At 35.9% G+C, this 25,891-nt stretch overlaps 1 protein-coding gene across 3 annotated transcripts in view; it reads right to left on the bottom strand.

The window, feature by feature from the left end:
• Window positions 1-25,891, bottom strand: part of ANGPT1 (angiopoietin 1) — a 345,693-nt gene that overhangs the window by 26,957 nt on the left and 292,845 nt on the right. For all 3 annotated transcript variants that reach the window (XM_069080907.1, XM_069080906.1, XM_069080908.1), the window contains one exon: window positions 6,150-6,280. In XM_069080907.1, coding sequence (XP_068937008.1) covers window positions 6,150-6,280 — 131 coding nt within the window. The remainder of the gene's footprint in view (window positions 1-6,149; window positions 6,281-25,891) is intronic.

Genomic DNA, 25,891 nt, shown 5'->3' with positions numbered 1-25,891 from the left:
ATAGCTAAAAGGGCTTGCTAAGTTATTTTACTTCCTCATTTTCTATTAAGTTTGTAATACATGATTTTTCACTTTAGGCTTAGAATGATCCCTCTTAAACAAAGAAAATTTTCCCCTGAAATCTCTCCTCCAATTCTCTCCAGCCAAAGAAAAGTACAAATTTTGAGTATGGTTCCTTTTAAAAATGGAAAAATGAAAGTAGAAACTAGCACATTTTCCCACGGTCAATGAGTCAGTCACAGAGCATGGAGTTCCTTGGCTGAAAAGTCTAAGCCACTAAATCATGTCTATTTTATGACCAATTAAGGAGTCAGTTAAGCAGAAAATATCTGAGGCAATTTAGACTCAAGCACCAGACTAGGCAAAGAGTAGATGTTTTCATTTAAAGAAATTTTAAAAGAATTTTTTAAATGAATTGAAAATTTGTAGGTTTATGGTGGTTCAACTTAGACCACTGAATTTCAGCACTAAAAGGGCCCTCAGTGACTACTCAGTCTAAGCCATACCTAAACAAAAACCCTCTCTGCAATTTATTCAATTGGCCCCCTTAGCCTTTTCTTGAATATTTCCAAAGGCAATAGGTTAGGGTGAGGAATGGTACAGAACATTCCATTTTAGAACAGCTCTAATTGTTAGAAAGTTTTTCTTAACTTCTGGCCTAAATCTGCCTCTTTGGAACTTCTTCCCATTCATTGCTCCTAGTTTTGTGCCCTCAGGTCAAGTAGATACAGTCTATTCCTCTTCTACATGCCAGCCCTTCAACTTCAGTATAAAATCAATCATGCTACCGAACAACTTGGAGTGAACTTCTGATGTCTTTATTATTTTATAAACTTATCTTTTATTAATATCTTTCTTTTATAACGTATTAATTTCTGACTACATATCTCCCTCTTCCCCCAAATTTTAGTCAACCTCAGCAAGAAATATAAACAAAGAGTAAAAAAAAAAGGTTTAGTAAAATTAACCAACATATCAACCATATCTAAGAGTCTGTGCAATACACCACACCCACTGTTCCCTACCCTAAAAAAAAGGGGGGGATAGAGAGGAAGTCCATTTAAAAAAATAGTCTTCTCCAGGACCAAATTTGGTTATTGTAACTGAGGGATTTTATTCTTATGGATGAAAATTTCGAAGTATTCTGGACAAGGAAAGAATCATTAATCTCAATAATGTTTTCATTTCTCAAAAGCTACAGAAATGATTTCCAAAATTCAGTAAGAGTCTATGTAATCAAGCAGATCATCTCATCTTGATATGATCAGTGACACTGAACAGACTTAATCAGAACCATAGAGTCAAATGGGACCTTAAAACCATCCATCTTATCTAGCCCCCTCTCTCCAAACAAGTCAATATTATATTATAGAGGACAAGTCAATTTTGTTCCTTTTCTTGAAATCCTCCAAGGGGATTCTACAACCTCCCTTGACATCTCTTTCTAGTATGTAATCCCACACTAGAAATAAAGAAGTCTCTCCCTATGTACAATTGAATAATTCTTCTGTTTTCCTTTATCTCTTATTAGCTACATCTTCCAGAAATAGGAACTGGAGGGACTCATCCATATATAATTCCATAGAACTATGATTAGAGATTGAGAGCTAGAAAGGATTTGAGAGAACATCTAGTCTTAGGCCCTTATTTGATGAGGAAAATCAAACTCATAGAGATTAAGTAACTTGCCCAAGATCACACACTTAGTAAGTATCTGAGATGGCACTTGAACCCAGATTCTTTGACACTAAGTTTAGACTCTTTTTCTCTACCACATGACATCTGACTGAAGAAACATTGGTTATTAGTTACAAGGAATACATAGTCACATTGCAAAAATTGTTTTAAGCAAAGAAATTAATTAAAATATGGGAAAACATAAAGTAAAAGGATAAATTGGATCATTAAGGTTAAGAAATGTCGGGAAAGAAAAATTTGTCAAAGGATAATGAGTCCTCTCTGGGTAGGAAAACAGGAAGTGCATTCCAAGTGAAACTTAGGTTACCTACTCTGTCAGTTGAAATTTTCTCTTATGCTCACCAGAGTTTAGGATTTCCAAATTCTGCATTTTAGCTTTGGGGTGTGGCTAGCTTTTCAAGACCTGGATTATTTCAAAAGGATATTTGATAGGGCAATGGCATATATATTACAAAAACACATTTACTTACACTATTTCAGCACATACAGTAACTGGAAAATTTCTCTCCTGCTCACATGTTTTTAGTGAGTAAGAAGCTGGGCCAAGTAATAATTATAAATGAAAAAAATTATGGAATTCAATATTCACAAGGAGGAATAAAAGTACAAACTCAAGCTCTAGATTGTTCTTATTGATGAGTGAAAGGTTAGTATTTTCTTTCCACAGTTATTTCCACACTCATTAGTAAAGCTTGGGAAGGTGAACTGAATAAACTTGAAGTGAATAACAGGGTAATTTGGAAAACTTTGATTGCTTTTTTCTTCATTGTGTATAATTTATTCAGTACATAAGTGATCGTCTTGTGTATGTTAAAAGCTGACCATGTTCTAGGCACTGTCCTAAGTTCTAGGGATACAAAAGAGAGAGGCAATATAGATTCAAGATATACAAAGTAGAAGGAGGGTAATCTCACAGAGGAAGACGAGCATCTGGGCTAGCCTGGGAAGACCTCCTACAGAAGATGTCATTTGAACTTGAAGCCTTGAAAGAAGCCTTGAAATTTTGAAAGAATATAATCAGTGAATAAACATGTATTAAAAACCTACTATGTGTGCTAAGCACAGCAGAGAAAAAGAAAGGGGAGGAATTCCCTTCTTTCTTTTTTTTAAAGCAATTGGGGTCAAGTAACTTGCTTAAGGTTACATGGCCAGTTATTTCTGGGTATGGTGCTAAGTATCGGAGCCCAGATTCCGTCCCAGGTCATCCCAATTCTGGGGCTGGTGCTCTCACTCGCTGTGCTACCTGGCTGCCCCGGTATTCCCTTCTTTCAAGGAAATCACAGTATAATGAAGGAATGGTATATAGACACTTATGTACTAACAATACATATATATGATAAAATTAGAGATAACAAAAGGAAGGCACTAGATGTAAGGGGTATCAGGAAAGGCTTCTTGTAGAAGACGGGATTTGAGCTGGGGCTTAAAGAAAGGTAGGGAAGACAAAAGGCAGAGATGAGGAGGAAGACAATTCCAGCAATGGGGAGAAACCAGTGAAAATGTCCCAAGTCTGGAGATAGATGTTTTATGTGACAAACAGTAAGGAGGCCAATATCACCAGACTGCAGACTAAATGGTAGATATGAAGTGTAAAAAAGACCAGGAAGATTGGCAAAGGCGGAAGATTTTACATCTTTACGGGCCTTGAATGCAAATCTGAGGATTTTAGATTTGATCTTGGAGGTAACTGTAGTTATTCATCGTTCCTTTTCAGAGGACCAATGATATCATGGGTGATGCCTTGACTTGGGCATAAATTGGATTTAAGTGAGGCAGAGTTATGCAGTCATCAGCCTCACTCTTTCAGAAACATTGTAGTCCACTGGTAAGACAAAAGTCAAGACTGGTGATGGCCTGTGATACAATGGATGACCTTGGCATCTTTGATGTCTGACCAAATTCTAAGTATTCCATAGTGCCTGCTTTAGCTGCCTTTATCACCTTCTCGGAGCCACAGGTGAGAGTCAGGTGACAGGTGAACACCAAAGGGGGATGAGCAGCCCTGAAAAGTGCTCAGCAAGCCCTCATACCAGAGGGGCTAGTCCTCCTTCAACATTTCATACAAACTCCTGCAGATAATAGGGAGCAACTGGATTGTATTGGGGTGGAGGAATTACATCTATGCTTTATCATTTTGACAGCTGAATGGAAGATGGACTGCAGAGGAGAAAAAATTGTGACAGGTATCAATCAGCAGGCTATTGCAATGGTCTGGCTAGAAGCTGATGAGGGATTCCACAGGGTGGTAGCATTATCAAGTAGAGAATGCAGCATATAAGAGAGATATTATGAAGGTAAAAATCTGTAGGCCTTGGCAAAAGATTAGATATGGGAAGTGAGAGAAACTGAGGCATCAAAGAGGATACCTAGGTTGAAAGCCTGGATGACTGGGAGGATGGTAGTTCCTTCAACAGTAATAGTGAATTTAGGAAGTGGAGAGGGTTTGGAAGAAAAGACAAGTTCAGTTTTGGATATATTGAGTTTAGGATGTCTATAGAACATACACATGCATATGCATATATGTATGTATATGCATGTGCATGTATGTATATGGTCATTGAACCCATGGAAACTGGGGTTAATCACTTATAGTGGTAAAGAAATAAGGCATATTTCAATTTTAAAAGTGGATGGTAACAAGAAAATCAAGATCATTTTCAAGGCTTTTTCTTACATTAGTGAATATATTTGAAAAAAGAGATAATACAAATGAATCTTTATCGAGAAAAAAAAAATGTTAACACCTGCCCTATTACATAGTTGAGATACTCTGAAATTCATTTCTTCTTGGAGATGTGTGGTAAATTCATCATTCAGGGATTCCAGAAATACTTGTTTATTTCTTCCTCACATCCCTGTGAGGCGAGCAAAAAAGGTATAATTAGCCCTATCATGGATCATAGATTTAAAGGAAGGAGGGACCTTAGTCTGATCCTCTCCAATTTTCCAGGTGAGAAAAAAAAAATGAACTCTAGGGGAAGATAGACTTCCCATTGGTCATGTGGCTCTTAAGTGAGAGTATTCAGTCTTGGATCTAGATTTCTTTTAACTCCAAATGAAAACTATAGAGGAGATGAAAATGTACTTCTTCTTGTAATGAAAACAGTATGTGACTTCAAGATGCATATTTGACTTTATAATAATGGTCATTTTAATCAGATAATAGTTTCACATGGAGATAGTATGAGGTGACAGATATTAAATCAGGAAGACTGGGGTTCCAATTCTGCCTGTGATAATCTACTAGTTGTTTGATCCTGAAATTAAACTGACTAAATCTTTGTGCTTCAAGCAGTCCCTAGGATTTAAGAACTAAATCATTGGTGACTTTCATTCTGAAGTGGTCTACGGAGTTCCCACAACAAGAATTCTTCTAGTTAAGGAAATCATAGGTTCTTCTCCTGTAATATCCTGATGTACAAGGATAGCCCCTAGGTGATTTGGCACTCTGTGGAGTAACTGGCAATTCCAAGGTTCAGGATTAGAATGGCTAGGGCAGGGTAGTGTGGTGAAGGTATGGTGCAGTGAGTCTGTCTCTATCTGATCATGCGCATAGGCAGAGTATGAGGGTTCCTATGTGATGAATTCTTACATAAAATAGAGAGAACCCCCCATTCTCTCCTAAATAATAGGGCTAATAACTTTGACTTAGGGCTTTGTCCCTTAATTAAATTGTCACGATTTCTAGAAGGAATAACAGGTTAACCCCCACCAATCATTTTTTATACCTCAATGGACATGACTTTATTGCTATCATTTTCAGACAGCATGTTCTTATTGGAGAGAGGAAAGAGAATATGAAATGTACCATGCATACGAAGTGTTGGATAGAGAAAGAAGGGGAGAAAGGTACTTAAAAGTGGGTGAGAACCAGAGGCAGAAAAAACTATGCTCTTTCACTATGTAAACAATTTTGAGTACAATTAGCTTTGCAAGCTTCTCCAGGTATTTTTTTGCCTCCTCCTACTTGCCTTGACCTAATGTACTAAACAGCTGCATTCCCAGGATGACTGACTTGACTTCTCTGACTTGTGGTCTCATGGTATATTAATTATTTCTGTTACTCCATTTTGATAGATTCAAAGATTTTTAATCTGACCTCTATCTAAGGATCTTAATGCATCTTATAAATAGCAATTGGTCTTTAAAAAATTATCTCTATGAACACTATTGATATTATTCAGGAACTAGAAAATAAAGGTCAGAGAAACTCAGAGATATATCCTATATCATGCTTAGATTTTGGAGGACACAGGAAAACATTTTTTTTGCATCCAACTTTGGATCCAACCCTCCTAACAATATCTTGTTCAAGGACACATGGCAGATCACTAGAAAGAGCCAAGAACTGATCTCAGGAGGCATGGCTTCCAGTTTCCTGACCAGAAAACCACATCCCTTTCTTACCAAGTCAATGGAACATTTTTAGCAAAATCCCCCATAAGACTTACCTCCTGTTAGCATGATAGCACATTTGCACATACAGTTGTCATTATCAGCATCTTTCGTGCTAAAATCAGCACCATGTAAGATCAGACTACTCTGTTTTCCTGCTGTCCCACTGTGGCCTTTTAAATACAACCTAAAATTGGAACAAAGAAAAATCAAATAAAACTTTCAACCTAACAAAGCTCTTGTCATACTGATGACTGATTATGTGCTTTAGTTTTTCTCTTCATTTCCTTTCTGCTCTAAAACAGAAGGACAAGTGCACAACATTCAGATCACCAGTAAACCAAATATAAGACAAAATGATAAAAATAACAACATTAATAATGGCAACAACTTTGGGAATACTGAAAGTTCTTTTAGTAATATCAAACCCATTCCTGAAACAAAGATCCTTATTTTTAACTGTCATGTCCTAGTAGCATCGTTTGTCTTTGAATCAAGGAACATGGAAGTTTCCAAAGAATTAAAAATGAGTATCACTAAGAGGGCAAAGGAGAAGTACATGGTGGGTATAAGCAAATTGTAACCCATTAGAAACAAAGGATTGTGAAGAACCCAGATTCACAACTGCCACCAAATAAATGTGTTATAAGAAAGGGAGATGGACTGCTTATGGAATGAGAGTGAAAGATAACCAAAGAATAGCCTGTATGTACCACTGATATCCTTACTATGTTATGAAAAAGTTAAGAAGTGTAGGCGACCTATCTGCGGACAGTTTAAGGGAGCACATAGACCACAGTTGCACAGGATGAAAGGCACAGATGACTTGCTATCTGTGTCGCTAAAGGAAATAACCACATTGATGATATTTTAGATGCACACTTTTATTTGAATTATAGTAAATACATTTCATTTCCTGGTAGCCAACTTTGTTGTGGTGTGTTTGTCTTTGTCCTTTGCTGGACTGGGCCTCATAAAACAGTCACATAATCTGTTACTAGCACTGTACTCATAGCCTTTGCTCCTTAGTAGAACCCACCAGAATTTCTGCAAATATGGCATTTGAGCACCTCTGGTTACATCCACACCACAGAGAGACACCAGTGTAACATGAATATATTAGATATCATAGTAGTAGAGTAAGAGGTACCATGATATATTGGATAGAGAGCTGGCCTACAAGTAAGGGAGATTCGAGTTTAAGTCTTGCCTATGGCTGTGTAAACATGGGCAAATCACTTATCCTCTAAGAGCCCTAAGCAGGTATCTAAGACTATAAATTGAAGAGCAGTTGAAATAGAGGGAGTTTCTTCATGAGCATTTCCACATTCCAATGAAATCATAGATCTATCACATTCCTTTCCACCCTGTTACCAAAAAATATCAGTTTTATGAGGTTATTCAGCACTTGATGAACATTTTAATATGTTTTTATTGATAGATCCTATTTCTTAAATCGTAATAGTTATCCCCAAGTATCCCTTCTGTAACCCTCCCAGAGAGCCATCCCCTATAACAAATAGTACATTTTAGAGAGGAAAAAAATAGTACAAATGATTAATACATTGAAAAAGTTCAAAAACATATGCAATATGTAACACCTGTGTATTTACCACCTCCATGAAGGAGTCTCTTCATTTGAGTCTTGTTTGATCTTTATAATTTTGTTACATTTACTTTTGTTTTTTGGTGTGTAATTCTTTGTATTTACATTGTTGCAGTTACTATAGATAATATTTTCTGGATTCTATTTCACTCTGCATCAATTCATATAGATATTTCCTTGCTTCTCTGTATTCATCATATACATCATTTCTTCTAACACAGTAATACTCCATTACATTCATGTACCACAATTTGTTTAGCTATTTCCCCATTGATGGGCATCTACTTTGTTTCCAATTCATAGCTTTTTCAAAAGTACTGCTATAAATATTTTAGAGTATATGGGAATTTTCTGCTTATTGATATCTTCCTTGTGGTATAAACCCTATAATGGAGTCTCTGGTTCAAAACGTATGGACATTTTAGTCACCTTATTTGTATAATTCCAAATTGCTTTTCAAAATGCTTGTAGTATTTCATATCTCCACAATGCTTTAGAGTGAGTTTCATTCCACAACCTCTCCAGCATTGACTATTGCCATTTTTGTTCTTTTTCCTCCCCCAGTTTCAAAAGTGTGAAGTAAAACTTTGCGGTTGTTTTTATTTGCTTCTCTTATTATTAGTGATTTGGAACATTCTTTCATGTAGTTGTATATATTCTGTAATTGTTCTTTTCAGAACTGTCTGTTCATATGTTTTGATCATATATCTATTGGGGAATGGCTATATGAGATGTGTGTGTCTAGCTTATCTGTCTATCTATCTATAGTTTATGTCTTAGATACCAGACTTATCAGAGAAATTTGATAACAAGATGTTTTTCCTATTTAATCACTTCCCTTCTTATCCAAGGATATTCTGTTTTGAACAAATTCAACAGTTAGCTGTTTCCTGAACTTTGTCCTCTGTGTCATCTCTACACTTGTTCAGGCTGTTACTCATGACAAGAATGTGTTCCTTCATAAGATCATAAATTTAGACCTTGAAGGGACCTAAGAAGTCATCCTGTCCAATCTCCATATTTTACAGAGTAAACTGATGCTTAAAGTGAAAAAAAAAAGTTGACTTGTCTAAAGCCAAACAGAAAAAAAATGGCAAAGCTAGCATTTGAACCTTGATCCTCTGACTCAAACTCCAGCTTGCTTTCCAGTATACCATACTGCCTGATGAAATTCTATCAATCCTTCAAGATCTAGGGGCCACCAGGTTGATTAAGCCTTTCCTCAGCTGAAAGAGTTCTCTGTCTCCACAAATTTTCTCAGTGTTCTGTCTGAATATCTACTTCATCCTTAGTGCAGTCTATTTTGAAACACATTCATTTGTTATTATGATATATCTACTTGTTAGATGTTAAGCTCTTTGAAGGAAAGGATTAAGTCATTTATTTTTAAGCCTTGTTTATTTACCCTGTAGTACAATAAAAAGCACAAGGCACTAAATGCTTGTTGAATTGAATTGAACTGTATCTCACTAGTAATTTTTCATTGGTGGTGAAGATCTTTTAAAACATTAATTCAGGGGCAACTAGGAGGTGTAGTGAATACAGCACCGGTCCTGGAGTCAGAAGGACCTGAGTTCAAAACCGGCCTCAGAAACTTAACACTCACTAGCTGTGTGACCTTGGGCAAGTCACCCCCAATTGTCCTGGCCTCCAAAAAACAAAAAAAATTATCCACTCACAATTTGGACTGAGCAAAGTAAGTTCTTAAGATAATTATGAAAGTTTGAACAGATATATTTTCTCCAAAACAATGGTTTTCCTTGACCCCATTTAAAACTTCAGCTAAATAAAAACTTTGATGTCCAGAACTAGATTAATAACTTTCTCTCAAAGCTTAACTTGGTTTGTAACACTTTTTGTAGTTTGATTTTTGAGCATTAATTTCATGTTTCCTCTTTCTTATATCCATTGCTACCAACTTAATACAATCATTCATTAACATCTGCTTGGATGATAATAATAGCTTCCAAACAGAATTTCTCTTCTTCACACTCTCTCAACTCCGATCCATCATTCAAAACTTGGTCAGAATAATATTCCATATGTAATAAATTGTTGTGTTATTTTTCTTCTAAGTCAGCAGCAGCTCCCTATTGCCCATAAGATAATCTTCAAACTTCTCTTCCTGGTATTCAAGACCCACTACAATTTGATTTCATCCTATCTTTCTAGCCCTTGAATTTATAATTCTATTTCTAGTATTCATGATACTCTTGTCAAAATGAGCTATGGAGCCAAAATGAACATGGAATGTGTTCTCACATCTCAGGGTCGCACTATTCTCTCTGTCGGGTATGACCTACCTCTCGCTTTTTGTTTATTTGTCTTACATGTTCCATAGAGCTCAAACGCCATGTCCTCTAGGATCCATCCTCTCTTGATCTCTTCAGTCAGCAACAATCAGCTCCCTCAGCTGTCCTATTGTTTGGGTTGTCTACCTCTTTAATGAACTTACTGTGTTATATGGTGTGTTATCGCTATCTGGGTTGATGTCTCATCTGCTCCACCAAACCATAAGTTTCTTGAGGACAAGTACCAGGTCTTATGTAAACTCACAACCTAACAGTGCTTTGCACACAGTTGGCAGATAAATGCATTTATTATTATTTTACTGTATTACTCTTTCATCTCCAGAAAAAAATAAAACAAATTACTGATACAAAAGGTCAATTTGATATTCTTCACCCAGGTATTGCTTCATTCAATATATATCCTAGATTTCTATCCAGCTACCTTTCTCCTTGCCAACTTAGCTACCATCAGAAATTTCCCTTTTTATATCTGTTTGCTTACTAAATTGCCTATCTCTAGCATATCCATAGGTGAGCCCTGACTCCCTATTCCATTGTCTAGACCTCAATCATAGTCCAATAATCAACAGGTCCGATCACTGAAGAATGGAGCCCCAGAAATAATCTTTCAAAGGCACTACTGCATTATTACTTTAGAATAGATTTGCATACTTAATTCATATTAGCAGATATATTATCTAGTTCCCTCACTTTTAAAAGGTGAGTTGTATAGAAAACATCCCCCTACTTCTTTTTTATTCTCATTTCAAGCAATATATTTGCTATTCTTGCTTACTACTGAGCTTCCACTGAATGCTGAAGTGCTTTGACCTAGTGAGTAACTCTCTAGGTGGAAGGCACAAAAGTGGGAGAAGCTGTGGAGGAATGTTCTAAATTTCCCAGAGAAATATTCTCATTGCTCAATTACTAATCCCTGGACATGAATTCAAAACACACACATATTTTAAGTTAAATACAGTAGCTAAAGTTATTTCTAAAGAAAAAATAATAGACAGGGAGAGAATGTTAGGCTAAATACAATACCATTCCCATAAGTACACTTTTAGAAAAGAAAGAGGGAAATAAAGATGCAAAACAATGGCTCTTCGTAGAAAACCACTTCTGCCACAGTATATATCCACTAGCTGGAAATATAGTAGACATTTAAGTATGTAAAATGATAACTCTATCTGACTCTCAATGAAATCACAACAACCTTACCCCATAGTGTATGGATAGCAAAGGATTCTATTATTATTGATAAGCTGTTTATATAACAGGAAACTTAAGGATGTGCTAGAGCCAGCACTACCAGCTTGCAAGAGTTGATTATTAAATTATCAGGGTGACCATTTGCATGTCAGAAATTAGCAAATGTTTCAAATCAGGTCTTGAATTACTGAATTTTTGATCACTTTAACTTAAGAAATCGATGCATAAAATGTTAATGATGCATATTGAAGTGAAAAGTGTGTCATGTCCACATTTTTTTCCCCAGGACATCTGGTTGTTAAACATTTACCAGCACACCATTTGGACACAGGCCTTGGATCAGGAAGTCTAGTGAAGAAGTTCCTGCTACCAATGCAGGTCAGCACCTTCTTTACAATTTATGGTCTTAGAACAGGGTTTTATTATTATTTTTTTTAATGTGTATTTGTATTTGTATGTGTGGGTGTGTGTATTTATGATGGATCGGTTGGGCTATTTAAAAGAGACTTTTGACCTTTTCTTAAAATAATAATCTTTAAAAATTAACAATTCAAGGCAATGCCAAATCCTGGTTACAGAGGAGTAATGTAAAGATGGATTTCTTGGGGCAGCCAGGCAGCACAATGAGTAAGAGCACTGGCCCCAGTGTCAGGAAGACCTGGGGTATTGAATCTGGGCTCAGATACTTAGCATTCACCCAGAAACACCTGGCCATGTAACCTTGAACAAGTTACTTAACCCCAATTGCTTAGGGGCGGCCAGGTGGCTCAGCAAGTAAGATCACCGGCCCCAGTGTCGGGATGACCTGGGGATTGAATCCGGGCTCAGATACTTAGCACCACACCCAGAAATAACTGGCTGTGTAATCTTGAGCAAGTTACTTAACCCCAATTGCTTTAAAAAAAAAAGATGTATTTCTTTCCCCTTCCAAGTTCATAGACCCCCCCTCCCCTGGAAATCTATCCAAAACCCTTAGACACTAGGTTAAGAATCCCTGTTGTAGGGTGTTGCCAAAAGCCTTGACAGGGTTAGTGACTTGCCTAGGGTCACAAAGTCTTCACTTAAACCAAGGTCTTCCTTACTCTGAGCACTGCTCTTTATCAAACCCTCTATGCTGCCTACATAATTTATTATAGTTATCATTTACTATTAATATTATTAATGTCAATATTATTATGAGTCATTTTTATAACAGTTATGAATTATCCAGGTTTATAATTATTCAGAACAAAACTCTCTGTCTAGGTATCTGATCCAGGTAAAACAAGGGTCAAGTACAAGTATATTCCTCTGTAACTGAGACAAACCTAAGATGACTTCCTACCCAAATGGCTCAAAATGCTGGCTGACTGGCAGAGTAGCAGCTCTGGTCATTGTTCCTAAAGCCTTCTCATGTATGTCTAGCTACCTCCACTATCTCTAGTTACTTAGTCCATGCATCCAATATCCTGTAATATGTGGTGATGCAAAAATGTTCTTTAAATCAGACCGGAATCTATGAAATTATATGCCATTTAAAAGAATGCCTTAGTAAAAATGTTCTTCTTCCATACTCTACATTTTTGCATACCCTTTTCCAGTCAGTGTAGACGTGGCTTAAGTGAAAGATGATGTGTTATGAGATAAAAACCACACATTCACTCCAGAGCAAAGCAGTTGGCCTAATGACAGACAACAGAAAGAAGCTGCCAAAATTCTGCTATACACACAATTGGATGTGACTAAGTAGGCCGCCAAAAACCAGAATCAGAGAATTTGACCCTTTCAACATATTTTTCCTAATTAAGAAAAAATATTTATGAACAGTATATGACCAATTTTTTTTCTCAACTGGTTTTATAAAATTCAGAAAAATATGTAAGGGGGGACACAACAGGTGATTGTACATTCTTGTTCTTGCTTCTTTAGTCGTGTAGAATGAAAATTAAGCCACATCTTTTCTTTCCTGTATGACATCTTAAAGAGGCAATGGAGCATGGTCACTACATATCCAGCTTGAGTAAAAAAGGACCTGAGTTCAAATCCTGATCCTAATGCATAGTAGCTGTGTGACCTTGAGCAAATCACTTTATCCCTCTGTAACCCAAGAAACCCTCTAATATAAATTGTAGAGCAAATGCTGGCCTTTATTGGTACATGGAGTGTCCTCAGGGGAGCCTCTGTGCCATTGAAATAAGAAGTCTGCTCAAAATAGAAATAAACAAAAAAACCATCAAAAAATTTTCATGAGTAATTTCCCAATAGCATGTTTATAGGAGCAAAGATTTAGAGCTGGAAAGAACCTCAAAGTTCTTCTAGTTCAAGTCCTTCATTTGCAGAAGAGGAAACTGAGGCCCACAGAGAAGAGACTTATCCAAAGGCAAGGTAGGGACTGGCAAGATTTGAAGCCAAATCTGTCTCCAAATCTATTGTTCATTCTACTAAATATCATCTCCTAAGCAACTATGAATGCAATAAAGTCTTTTCAAATAAGTGAAGAATTTATCCTTGGGATAATATATTTTTCTTTCTCTAAAACAATTAGCCTAGCATCAAAATCTATTTTCCGCTGTGATCTCTATCTTTACATTAAGGATTGTCACATTGTTCACATGCTCACTTCTCTCCTAAACTCCGAGGGTAAAACTTTCCTTCCTTGTCCAAGTCAGTGGGAGTTGTACATATGACAAATTATGGGTTGGCCCTCACTCTTTCAAACAGCAGACAGATGCTCAAATATCTGGACTCCAAAGTCTTAGGTACTGACAGGTCAAGCAGATTTTTGTTTTAGCTCTCAGAACTCCCTCTGCTGCCATATGGAACTAGTTTGTCTTTCTCACAATTATTTAAAGAAAATAAAAAGTAACCTCCATGCTTTTCTTCTAGGGTCTGGTAGCAGTGGCTGATGATGACAGGGCTTGGTGACATGGTCACTTAGAGAACCCTTTGTTTAGGAACATCTCTATGCTCCTTATGTCACACACAGAGTGTGCCAGGTTCAAACAAGTACAGAACACGTGGCACTTTTCAGAACTGTAATTAAACAATAAAATTTTGTTCACAAAGAAGTAATGAGAAAATGCACCTTCATCTGTGCCCTGGAGACATGGGGCCTACAGGTAGAGAACACTGGATATACTGTTGGATTCAACTGATGTGTTGGTTAGTTTAACTGAATTGCTTTTTGGCTACCTCCCACTTTCCTTTTTTTTCCTTCATTATAAGGGATGATTCACTGGCAGAGGGAAGGGTTCAACCAGGCATGAAAATAATGTAAAAAAGATTCAATAAAAATTTTAAAATATTGTAAGTGGAAATTTGAGATCAAAATTTAAAAAATCATGTCTGCATATATGCAAGAAGGAAGTGGAAGGGTGTGTGTGTGTGTGTGTGTGTGTGTGTGTTGGGTAGGCATCGTTTGTATTTCACTAAACTGTAGGTATTTTGATTTGTTTTGTTTAAATTAGATTTCCTCTATTTCTAGGCAGAAGACCATTGATTGGTTTGGTATCCTGGAGATTCTTACAAACCAAGTCAAATTCTGAGAGAAAGTTATTAATCTAGTTCTAGACATCCATGGTTTTTAGCAAAAGTTTTAAATGGGGTCAAGGAAAACCACTGTTTTTGCAGAAATGTATCTGTTCAAACTTTCATAATCATCTTAAGAACTTACTTTGCTGGGTCAAAATTATGAGTGGATAATTTCAAACATGAACTTCAAATAAGGCCTCAGACTCTTACAAGTTGTGTCACCCTGGGCAAGTCACTCAACTTTTTGCTTCAGTTCTTCATCTATAAAATGTACTGGAAAAGGAAATGGCAAACCATTCCAGTTATCTTTGCCAAGAAAACCCCAAAATAGGGTCACAGAGTCAGACATGACCAAAATGACTAAACAACAACAAAAAACAACTTCAATTTCGGAGAGAAGCCTTAGCTTCCAGGATTTTGTCAACTACATATTTTACCAAGGAGAAAAAAAAAATCACACTCCTAGTTACCTGAGTAACTACTTATGAAGCAAAATTATTTTCTCTGGACAGTGGACAAACATAAACCATAATCCTTACGTTACCTAAACTGTCATTATAGCAACTACAACCCTTGTGAATTATTTATAGGTAAGAATTAGGGACAAAGACAATCAGTATAGTTTAGAAAGTATCCAAACATAATGAAATGATAATTTTTCTAGTTAAGTGTCCAAAAGAAAAAGTTATTTAATTAATCATCTCAAAAAAGAAATGCTTATAATGGTTGTTTTTTTTAATTAGTTTTTTTTTTTCTATTTCTAGGCAGAAGGACCATCGATTGGTTTATGTAGCCCGGAGATTCTTACAAATTGAGTCAAGCTTTGAGAGAAAGTTATAAATTAAGTTCTGGATATACATGGGTTTTAGTTAAAATTTTAAATGGGGGCAAGGAAAACCACTTTTTGGGGGGAAAATGTATATGTTCAAACTTTTAAAATTATCTTAAAGACTTACTTTGATGAATCTTTTATGAGTAATAAAAAAGGATGGCACATCCTCTTTGCAATGTATTATGAGTAATAAAAAGTGAAAGACATATCTCTGTCTTATAGGAGCTTAAAATCTTGTTGGAAAGATAAGCTTAGTTTACATCTCTGTAACACGTGGCAGTTTTTAATATGAAATACATGAATGTACAAGAGATCTGTGATTTCATCATCAGCCAGTGGGATAATTCCCTACCCCAAAGCAAATCAAAGCCTACTTATGACTCCATAGATTAGCCCTAGTGAGTGGCCTGAAACATTTAAAGATCAAGTGATCTGGCTAATTCAAATACTTAGTAAGTATCAGGGGCAAGATTTGAACCTAGGTCTTCTTAAATTCAAATTCAGCATTCTATAACATGAAACAAATGGAGACAATGGAAAGCAATAGACTTCCATAATCACAATGGCTTAGACTCAGAGGCCAACTCTGATCGGAAGAAGAATTCTCAGTCTATAACAAATTTTCCTCAAGCTCATTTAGTTGCTGCTTGAAGTCTCCTAGGGATGATGAATTCATTATTTTCCAAAGTTGCCATCTTTACCAGTAGATAACTCTGTTAGGAAGATTTTCTGTATATTGAGTCAAGTAACCTGTATCCAAACTTCTACCCATGAAATCGTCTAATGTAATTAAAAATAAAAACCTCAATCACCTAGATGTTGCATATCTTGTGAAAGATGTCTCGTAATAAATCTCTTTAAGAGATTCTATACGTTTAAGATGAGGTTTTAACATTTCATCTTTCCCATTAATAGCTGAAATTAAAATCTAGCACTGGTATGGACATCTTTTTGATGAATTACAAAATCCTACATGCCCATTATAGAGCATTTATTGTTGTTCAGCTATTTCAATTATGTCCAACTCTTTGTGACTCCCATTGGGATTTTCTTGGTAAAGATACTACCGTGGTCAGCCATTTCCTTCTCAGCTCATTTTACACATGAGGAAACTGAGGCAAGCAGGGTTAAATGACTTGCCCAGGGTCACACATACACACACACTAGTGGGCACACTTGTCCGCTAGTAAGTGTCCAATGCTGTATTTGAACTCAGGTCTTCCTGACTCTAGGCCTGGTTCTCTATCTACTGTACCAACTAGCCGTCCAGTACAGAGCATAGCAAGATTCATTTCCCCAGCAAATGAAAGGTTTCACCTACAATGACAATGATAAATTCATTATCATTGAGTCATTTCCTATAGGGCAGAAGATAGATGTTTTCCCAACATACATGACTTTGCCACAAAATAGCACCCATGTTTGGAAAGATGTGTGCCACAATAAAGAAAAAGAAAATTCATGGTATCTAGAGACTAAGTGAGGGGAAGAATATCAATTATAGCCATTTCTGAGCATAAGGGAGATAACTGAGCCCTTTTTAATCATTTTATGTCTTAATGAAATTACCAGAAATAAGCAGAATAACCACTTAACAGAAAGGTTCAATGATCAAGGTCACACGAGTAATGTATATAGAGAGGATTTTCACCCAGTTCTTCTGACTCCAAATCTAGTACATTTTAATTTTATTATATTGATTGTTTCCATAGAAACACTGGTTAATTCAAAGGTTTTCAAAAATCATGAAAAGCTCCTAATAATAATTTTTAGTCTTGAAATGATCTAGTAATCTAATGGATTAAATTTTGAAAATATAGGAAACATATCATTCTGACTAAATAATATTTATATTTGTTTCTCTGAAAATAATTCCTCATTTTAAAACACTTCTTTTTTGTCAGATATAAAGAAAACATTATTAAGAGATGCTGGTATTGTCTAAAATAACTTATGTAAAGAGACAGTTTGCATTTTAAAAATTCTTGATCACAAATAATTAGTTTATGTTTTATAACTAAAATCTGATTTTGAAATGTGTTTAATGTCAATTGGCTCATAATCTCCCAAACTATATTGTAGTGCATCGATAATGGGTCTGGAATGAGTTTGTAACTGCCAGAAGACAAAGATTTAAAGAAATAGCTTAAGGAATAGCACATTAAGATAAATATTTGGGAGTCTACATGAGACTATTAAGATTTATTATGGGACCTATGTCAAGAGATGCGTGCTTTCTGTTGGGAAATTCCCACTGGAAATGGTCTAGTCATTTTTGGAATCACATTTCAAAAGTTGTTTCTTCATTATCATAGGAAGAGAGATTTGATTTAAGATACCACATCTTTAGATTATAATAGCTTTAGTTGAAAGTTCTTCTATGTAGTTAAGCATCTATGTTTATAAGTTCCATGCATCTTGATTGCCTATGGGAGATGATATGACAGAAACTTATCTTTGGGGATGGCTTTCAGTTTATTTGCAAGGGGCTGTCAAAGTAGTAAAAAGGGAGGGTAAAATAACCTTTTATTGTATGATGCAATTATGGAATTATTACAAAGCGTTTGGCTGTACATGTGAGACAAAACGTTTTGTGCCGGTTGTGTGCATGACATAGATGAGAAATCTATATGTAGACAGTCTAGGGCAAAAAAAAGAATTTCAAGTGTTAAATTGTACAGCCAATAATTAAGGGAATGATAAAGATCTCTAGAAAACTGATTAATACTAACACTGAACAGATATAGATAGGTAGACCTGTTTTATACACCAGAGTATCAGCAGGAAAAATAGAATGATCTTTTTTCAGTCAGGTTTTTTTTTTTTAATTTCTGAAAACTCATGAAATATCCCCCAAACCAGTGATCTTTCATCCTATGTGATTCCCTTCTGCATTTGCAGAGATGATGGTATAAAATGAATAATAAGGAACTGAGACTCAAATAGTTTATCTTGGTTTAGACCTTGAAGTAAATTCTAGCCACTTATGTATACAGTAGTAATAGCATTTATAGTTTTAAGGTTTGTGAAGTATTTTACAAATACTGTTTCATTTGATCCTCACAATAGCCCTGAGAGATAGGTATTATTATTATCCTCATTTTACAGATGAGGAAATTCAGGCAAAAAAAGAGGCTAAGCGACTTGCCCAGGGATATGAAGCTAATAAATATCAGAGGCAGTAATAGACTTTAGGTCCAACATTCTGTCCACTGTGCCATCTAACTAGCTTAGCAACTGTTCTGCAATTGCAATCTTAGAGAGGACTGAGGGCATTGAAAAGTGAATGATTTATTTAGGTTAAAGGTAGACCTTGAATACAGGAATTATTGACTCAAAGCTAGTTTCCTTTCTACTATGCCATGTTTCTACATACTTAAGATTATCTTCAAAAATGAATTCAATTGTTGCTACTCTCATTGTGTGATTTTTGTACAATGGTCAGTGAATCGGCACACTAGCAGAAGAGCTTATGTTTCTCTATAATGAAATCCTGAGTGCTTACCTGTGGAAAACATAATAATGGAGTTGGTTGGAACAAGGCAATAAGGAATAATAGGAAAGTAGAGTCTAATAGAAAGGTTTAATCATTTTTGGAGGGAAGTGCTAAGTGGATTGTCCCAAATCTGTTGTTGGATCTATTATGTTCATTTGTATCAATAACCCAAATAAAGGGATAAATGTGTCTATCAAATACGGAGATAACATCAAGCTGGAAAGGCTAGCTAATACTCCCAAACTATCTCAACAGGAGGGAATACTTGGCAGAATCTAATAACACAAAATTCAATAGAAAAAGAAGGTAGAACACTTGAATTTTGAAAAGAACACTTTTCAAATACAGTATAAAAAACGTGTCTAGACTAAAGTAAACATAAAATTCAGATGTGTTAGTGGACTGCAAACACAGTACAAGTCAGTACTAGGTTGAAGTAGTCAAAAGACAACCAGAGGGGTGGTGAATAGAGCACCAGTGCTGGAGTCAGGAGGACCTAAGTTCAAATCCAGCTTCAGACACTTAACACTTACTAGTTGTGTGAACTTGGTCAAGTCACAACCCCAATTGCCCTGCCTTTCCTCCTCCAAAAAGACAATTAAAAAAAAAAAAGACAACCACAGATTTCATTAACACAAGCAGAGGGTCATCTAAGTCAAGAAGGTGAAAGGCCCTTCTTACTCTTATTTGTTCATACCACCTTTGGCAAGTTGAATCACATTTTTGGATCTGGATTTTAGATTTATTACCAGAATAAGGACTCCACTTCAATTGCAGGTTATTAGTAAACATCCCTCATTCACCTCCTACCAGAAAATCTGAATTCTGTTCTCTCCCCTCTGAATGCTAGGCTCAGATAGAAGAGCTTTACCTTTATCTTGGCCAGAACCAGGCCTCAACGTCACTTCTCAGCCATTTTCAATATATGTTGGTATGCATGTACTGTGCTCTCTAGTTCCCTTTAGGTGCTTTTCCTAATTAAAGGGCAGTGTCTTAAGCAGTTAAAGGCAGAGACTGCCTTCCTTACCTGTATTCGTATCCCCTGTGTTTAGAAGAGTACTCAGTACATAGAAAGTGTTCAATAAATCTGTTTTCATTTGTTCAATATGGAATAATAGAAAAAAATATTGGTTTGAAATCAGAGATTGTCGTTCATTCATTTCAGTTGTATCCAACCCTTTTTGACCCCATTTGGGGTTTCCTCGGCAAAGATACTGCAGTGGTTTGCTATTTCCTTTTCCCACTCATTTTACAGAAGAGGAACTAAGGGATACAGGGTTAAGTGACTTGCCCAGGGTCACAAAGCTAGCCTGGAGTCAGATTTGAGCTCAGGAAATGAGGTTTCCTAATTTTAAGTCCAGTGCTCTATGTAATGTGCCACCTAGAGTCAAATGATTGTGTTCTAATCCTTATTTTGTCATTGACCAACTGTGAGTGTCTTCATATATAAAAAGAAAAAGTTTGGTTTAAATTGCCAGTTCTCAAAGTGAGATTTGAGGACTTTGAGACCCTTCCCTTTTAATACATTTGCCTATTAAAATACTCCTTCCTTTTTCAACTACATGTCTACATAAGGCTGGATTTTCTTCACATACATCAGCCAAAATAATACATAACAATGGATTGAATACAAAAGCAGATAAGGGAATCCAACTATCTTCTATTAAGCCAGATACTAAAGTGATATGCAAAATGATGTGAAAGTGCCACTCTTTTCATTAAGTTATTTTTTGTTTTGGAAAATATGGTTATTTTTCATAATACATATGTTTATGTTAAGATGTTATGGGTCTATTATTGTCATTTTAAATTCAATCTTAAAAATTATTGGCTTTTATTTCTAATATGGTGTATAGTTATAGACATAACCCACATGAACAAAAGCTCTTTGGGGTCCTCAATAATTTTTTAATGCAAAGGAGCCATGAGACCAAAATGTTTGTGAACCCTCGGACTATATAAATTTTAAATTCCCCTGCTCTAATTCTATTATCTTATTTGTTTTGTGACCTACTAATGCCTGGATTTGAATATGTTGCTCCCATTAATTCATATGTATATTTGAAATTATACTTGTAAGAGTGAAGAAAACTGGATGTTCATATAAAAGAAATAGAAGGTGTAACAGAGGAGGACCTCAGGAGCAGTTAGCTGGTGCAGTGAATAGAGCACCGGTCCTGGAGTCAGAAGGACCTGAGTTCAAGTCTAACCTCAGATACCTTACACTTACTACCCATGTGAGCTTGGACAAGTCACTTAACCCCAATTTGCCTGGCTTTCCCCCACCAAAAACAAAAAAGCAAAACAGAGGAGGACCTCAGTATAATAAAAGAAAAGCAGTGAATGTAGAGATGATACCTCCATGTCAAGATATATCATCCTTCTAAAACAAAAAAGAAATTTTAACCAGCAGGTTTTAAAAAAATAAATATTTCTCATCACATAGTACATTTCCCTATATTCAAGTTTTGACATTTTCATCTCCCTTTAATAAGTCTCTTGATGTTGACTTGCAAACCCAAATATGTTGACGAATTAAATAAAAATAAGTTTATCCTCCAAGCAGGTTTTCTCAAGCTCTCTTGACACTGGGAATATTGTTGCAAGTGACCCAAGTTTCAAAACCCCCGTGAAACACAGGCTCCAATGTTGCTCAACTTGACATGAAATTTGTACAGTACACACATACTAGTTATAAATTCTGCCTCCAAAGAAAATAGAGAATCCCCATACTGTTATCTCTGGGTGCAACAACTTAGCCGAAGGACTTGCACTGAGAGAGTATACTATATTCGGCACCGAAAACATTTTAATGGTATCTATGTCAATAATATAATTGTTCCAAAGGTCTTAGAATTAGATCCTGCAGTGACACATTGTTTCTAGTTCAAAATAAAATAAACACTTTTTGCAGGATTCCTTCAGTTTCTAAGAATATACGAGGAAAAGAATAAGTGCCAAAATGAATGATGTGGCACTAAGACCCCTTTAAAAAAAATACCAACAGGCTCTTAAACATATTTCAACTCCCTTGGCGTCATCTGTGGCTGATAAAAAGTCAACTTTGAATGAATGGTTCACTGATAGTCACCCATTTATGGTCCAAGCTCTCAATGGATGCTGAAATAACTAAGCCAACTGGACATCTTAACTCCTTCATAGGATGCTCCTTCAAAATGAAGGTCTTAATGGTGAAAAGTTATGAGTGAGAATGGTGACTTCTTCCCAGTTTCATGATATGTATTTTCCTCTTTTTTTAACTTAAAAATCAGACACAATATTCTTACATTCACATCTTTTGAAAGAAAACAGTGCAACAAAAATGGTGAGCACACTGTTACATAAAAATATTGAGGCACATATGGGAGGGGTTAAATAAGGGAGAGATATTTTCTTCCACAAGAATATAGTTATTAATGAGACCATGAAAAGTTCATTTGCAAGTGATGTCTAACACTTATGGCTTCAAGAATTTGAGAGGGGAATAGAAGATGGTTTTCTTTTATAACTGAAGAGATTTATATTTTATAGCATGGTGGTGAGAGATCCAGATATAGTGTAGCTGCCCCAAAGGTGAAGTAAAGACAAAGGTTCTTGGGCATTTTCTCTTAAAATTAACACGCATCACTCTGTATATACATTTGTATATGTCTTGTATCCCTTTGGTAGAATGTGATAAGGTCTTTGAGAGCAAAGATTGCTTCATTTTTTTTTGTCTGTATCCATAGCATGAAAAATTCGTTATGGGTGAATAAAAGGATATAGACACCGATCATAATACTTTCACATAAAAGGTAAAAACATATCAATCATCATGATGATGAAACCACACAAGCCTTAAACAACTTTAGTTAACAATTTTTTTATATGCTCACCAAGCAAAGAGATATGGCAGCCAAGAGCAGCAAGGTTTTAGAATATAAAGTCATTAATAAAATCTTTCAGAGATGGAAGACAGGAGATTAGGATTAGTATCACTTCATAAAACAGAACTGTGGTTATTTGCAAGAGGACTCTTAATCTCCCTTAATGCCAGTGTCTTCTTCCTGTGGATTATTATCTATCTGTCTGTCTGTCTATCTATCTAGCTAGCTAGCTATCTAGCTAGCTATCTTTCTATCTATCGATCTATCCTCTATCTATCTATCTATCTATCTATCTATCTATCTATCTATCATCTATCTAGCTATCTTTCTATCTATTGATCGATCTATCAATCTATCGATCTATCTATCCTCTATCTATCTATCTATCTATCTATCTATCTATCTATCTATCTATCTTCTATCGATCTATCCTCTATCTTTCTATCTATATATCATCTTTCTACGCATGTATATATATATATATATATATACACATATCTGGTTTGTACATAGTTGTTTATGTATTGTCTCCCCCATTAAATTTCTTGAGGTCAGGGGTTTATCTTTCACCTTCTTTTTCATATTCCTAATGCTTATCAGTGCCTGGAACATAGCAGGCATTTAATAAGGGTCAATTGATTGACTAATTGATTGGAGGGTAAAGTCAGAGAGAAGAAACCCTTAGCAACAGATCTAAGCAAAATCATTCTGAGGGTGTTTTAGAATGAATCTGAAAGGAGGATAACAAGAAGAAGATGAAAAAAAGATCTGAATAAACATTTAAAACACTTTTCGCCCTTAAGGACATTAGAGTCACCACATTTGGAAATCAAAGTGCTAGAGGTACCTATAAAGGAGATATACACATGCATTAAAGAAAATAAAGACTAGAAAAACAGCTGGATGAATCCAAATGTACATAAAGGACATAATTGTGAGGGCAATGAGGGATTTATTCATAAGGTTTTTGAAAAAAGGCAAAATACCAAAAAATGAGGGAGAAAATCTCATACTTTACCTATAAAAAATAAGAAACAACCAAAATATATACCTATCTTCCTATCATTATCTATAAATCTATCAATCAATCTATCTATCTATCTATCTATCTATCTATCTATCTATCTTATAAGAATAATCTATACACATGTTAAGGGCATCCTTAACAAGGTCAAGGAAGAGGCAAGATTTTACAAGTGAAGATCTAAGTAGACCAAGTAGACCAGTGGGTTTCCTCATTATGACAGTCAGGCGACATTTAATGAATATATTCAATTGAATATCCATTTTATACAATTACCTTAAATATATACAGAATGCAAACTCCTACAATGCTAACTGTTAAAAAAGGAGCTTTTGGGGCAGCTAGGTGGCACAGTGAATAGAGCACTGGCCCTGGAATCGGGAGGACATGAGTTCAAATCCAGCCTCAGACATTTAACACAAAACTAGCCGTGTGACCTTGGGCGAGTCACAATCCCAATTGCCCTACCTTCCCCCCTCCAAAAAGCAAAAAGAAAAATTAAAAAAGAGAAGCTTTTGACTTAGTAGAAAAAAATGCTACTTCAACAGCTCTATTCAACAAGGTATCTCCAAGGAATACATCAACATTATGCAAGATTTCTTGAAAGATGTTAAAATAGAAAAATCTTGCTCAAGCACCTTTTGATGGCAAGTATCTAGTGATACAAGACAGAAAGACTTAAGCTCAACTTAGAGGTTCACCACTGCCATAGAGGATATTCACTACAGAGCCTATGTTAATAAGGATTCCTACAGACAGAGAGTTACTCCAGACAGTTCTGTTGGAAGATGACATTGTGCTTGGTTGCATCAAAAGAAAACTGGATCACTTTGGTCCCATAACTGGATAGTCAGTCAACAAGTATTTATTAAGCACCTCTCATGTGCCAGGTACTACACTAAATGCTGAGGATACAAAGAAAGGGAAAAAATCTAAAAAGGGGAAACATGTAAATAACTAGGTACTAACAAGATAGAGGATAAATCAGACACAAAAGCAAATAGAGGGAAGGTACTAACATTAAAGGGGAATTAAGGAAAGGCTTTTTTTCAGAAGATGAAATTTACCTGGGACTTGAAGAAAGTCAAAAGGTAGAGAAAATGATGGAAAGAATTTCATACATGGCACAATGGGCTGGGTGAGTAATTACTGGGAAATGAAGGGTCTTGTGTATGGAACAGCAAGTATGTCGGTGTCAATAGATCATAGAGTATTTAGAAGAGGGGAATGAAAAAAAGTTTAAGAACTCTTTAAAGGTTGGAGAAGGAGCAAATATGAAGGGATATAAAGGCCAAAGGATTTTATATTTTGATTCTGCAGGTGATAATGAGTCAGTGAAGTTTATTAAATAGCAAGTTTAGATATGATAAGACCTAGGCTTTAGGAAAATCAATTTGACAGCTGAATAAAGGGTGAATTAGAGTGGGGAGAAACTTCTGACAGGGGCACAAGCCAGCAGACAATCATAATAATGAGATGATGAGGGCACCAGGGTGGTGGCAATGTCTTGGGGGAAAAAGGGCATATACATGAAGGTAGAATCAATAGGAGTTAGCAACAGATTGGATATTGGGGCAGGGGATTGAGAAAGAGTGAGGAGTTGAGGATAATACCCAAATTGAGAATCTGGATGATTGAGATGCCCATAATACCATCAAGAGCTTGGCTTACCCCATCACAGGAAAAACTGAGTGGGCAAAAAATGACTTGTTTAGATTGATACATGTAGTTAGATGGATAATCTATGTAGATTGGCTGTCTGTCTATCTTTCTATCCATCTATCTCTTCACTTCTTATGAGCAGCTCTTCTTAGATGGGACATTACAACCATCCTGCCTCCCCCATCACCTGAAATCTCATCACCTTAGAGATTGATTAGCTTTGATACTCACTACCTCCTCAGCACAATTGGTTGTCTTCTCCTCTTTCACTGGAGGGCTGAATGGCAGAGCAATAAACT

This window comes from Petaurus breviceps, unplaced genomic scaffold, assembly GCF_028583685.1.
Source record: "Petaurus breviceps papuanus isolate PSGF00001 unplaced genomic scaffold, PetGlider_PUasm1.0 98, whole genome shotgun sequence".
Lineage (NCBI taxonomy): Eukaryota > Metazoa > Chordata > Mammalia > Diprotodontia > Petauridae > Petaurus > Petaurus breviceps.
This window is presented reverse-complemented; position numbering and strand designations above follow the sequence as displayed.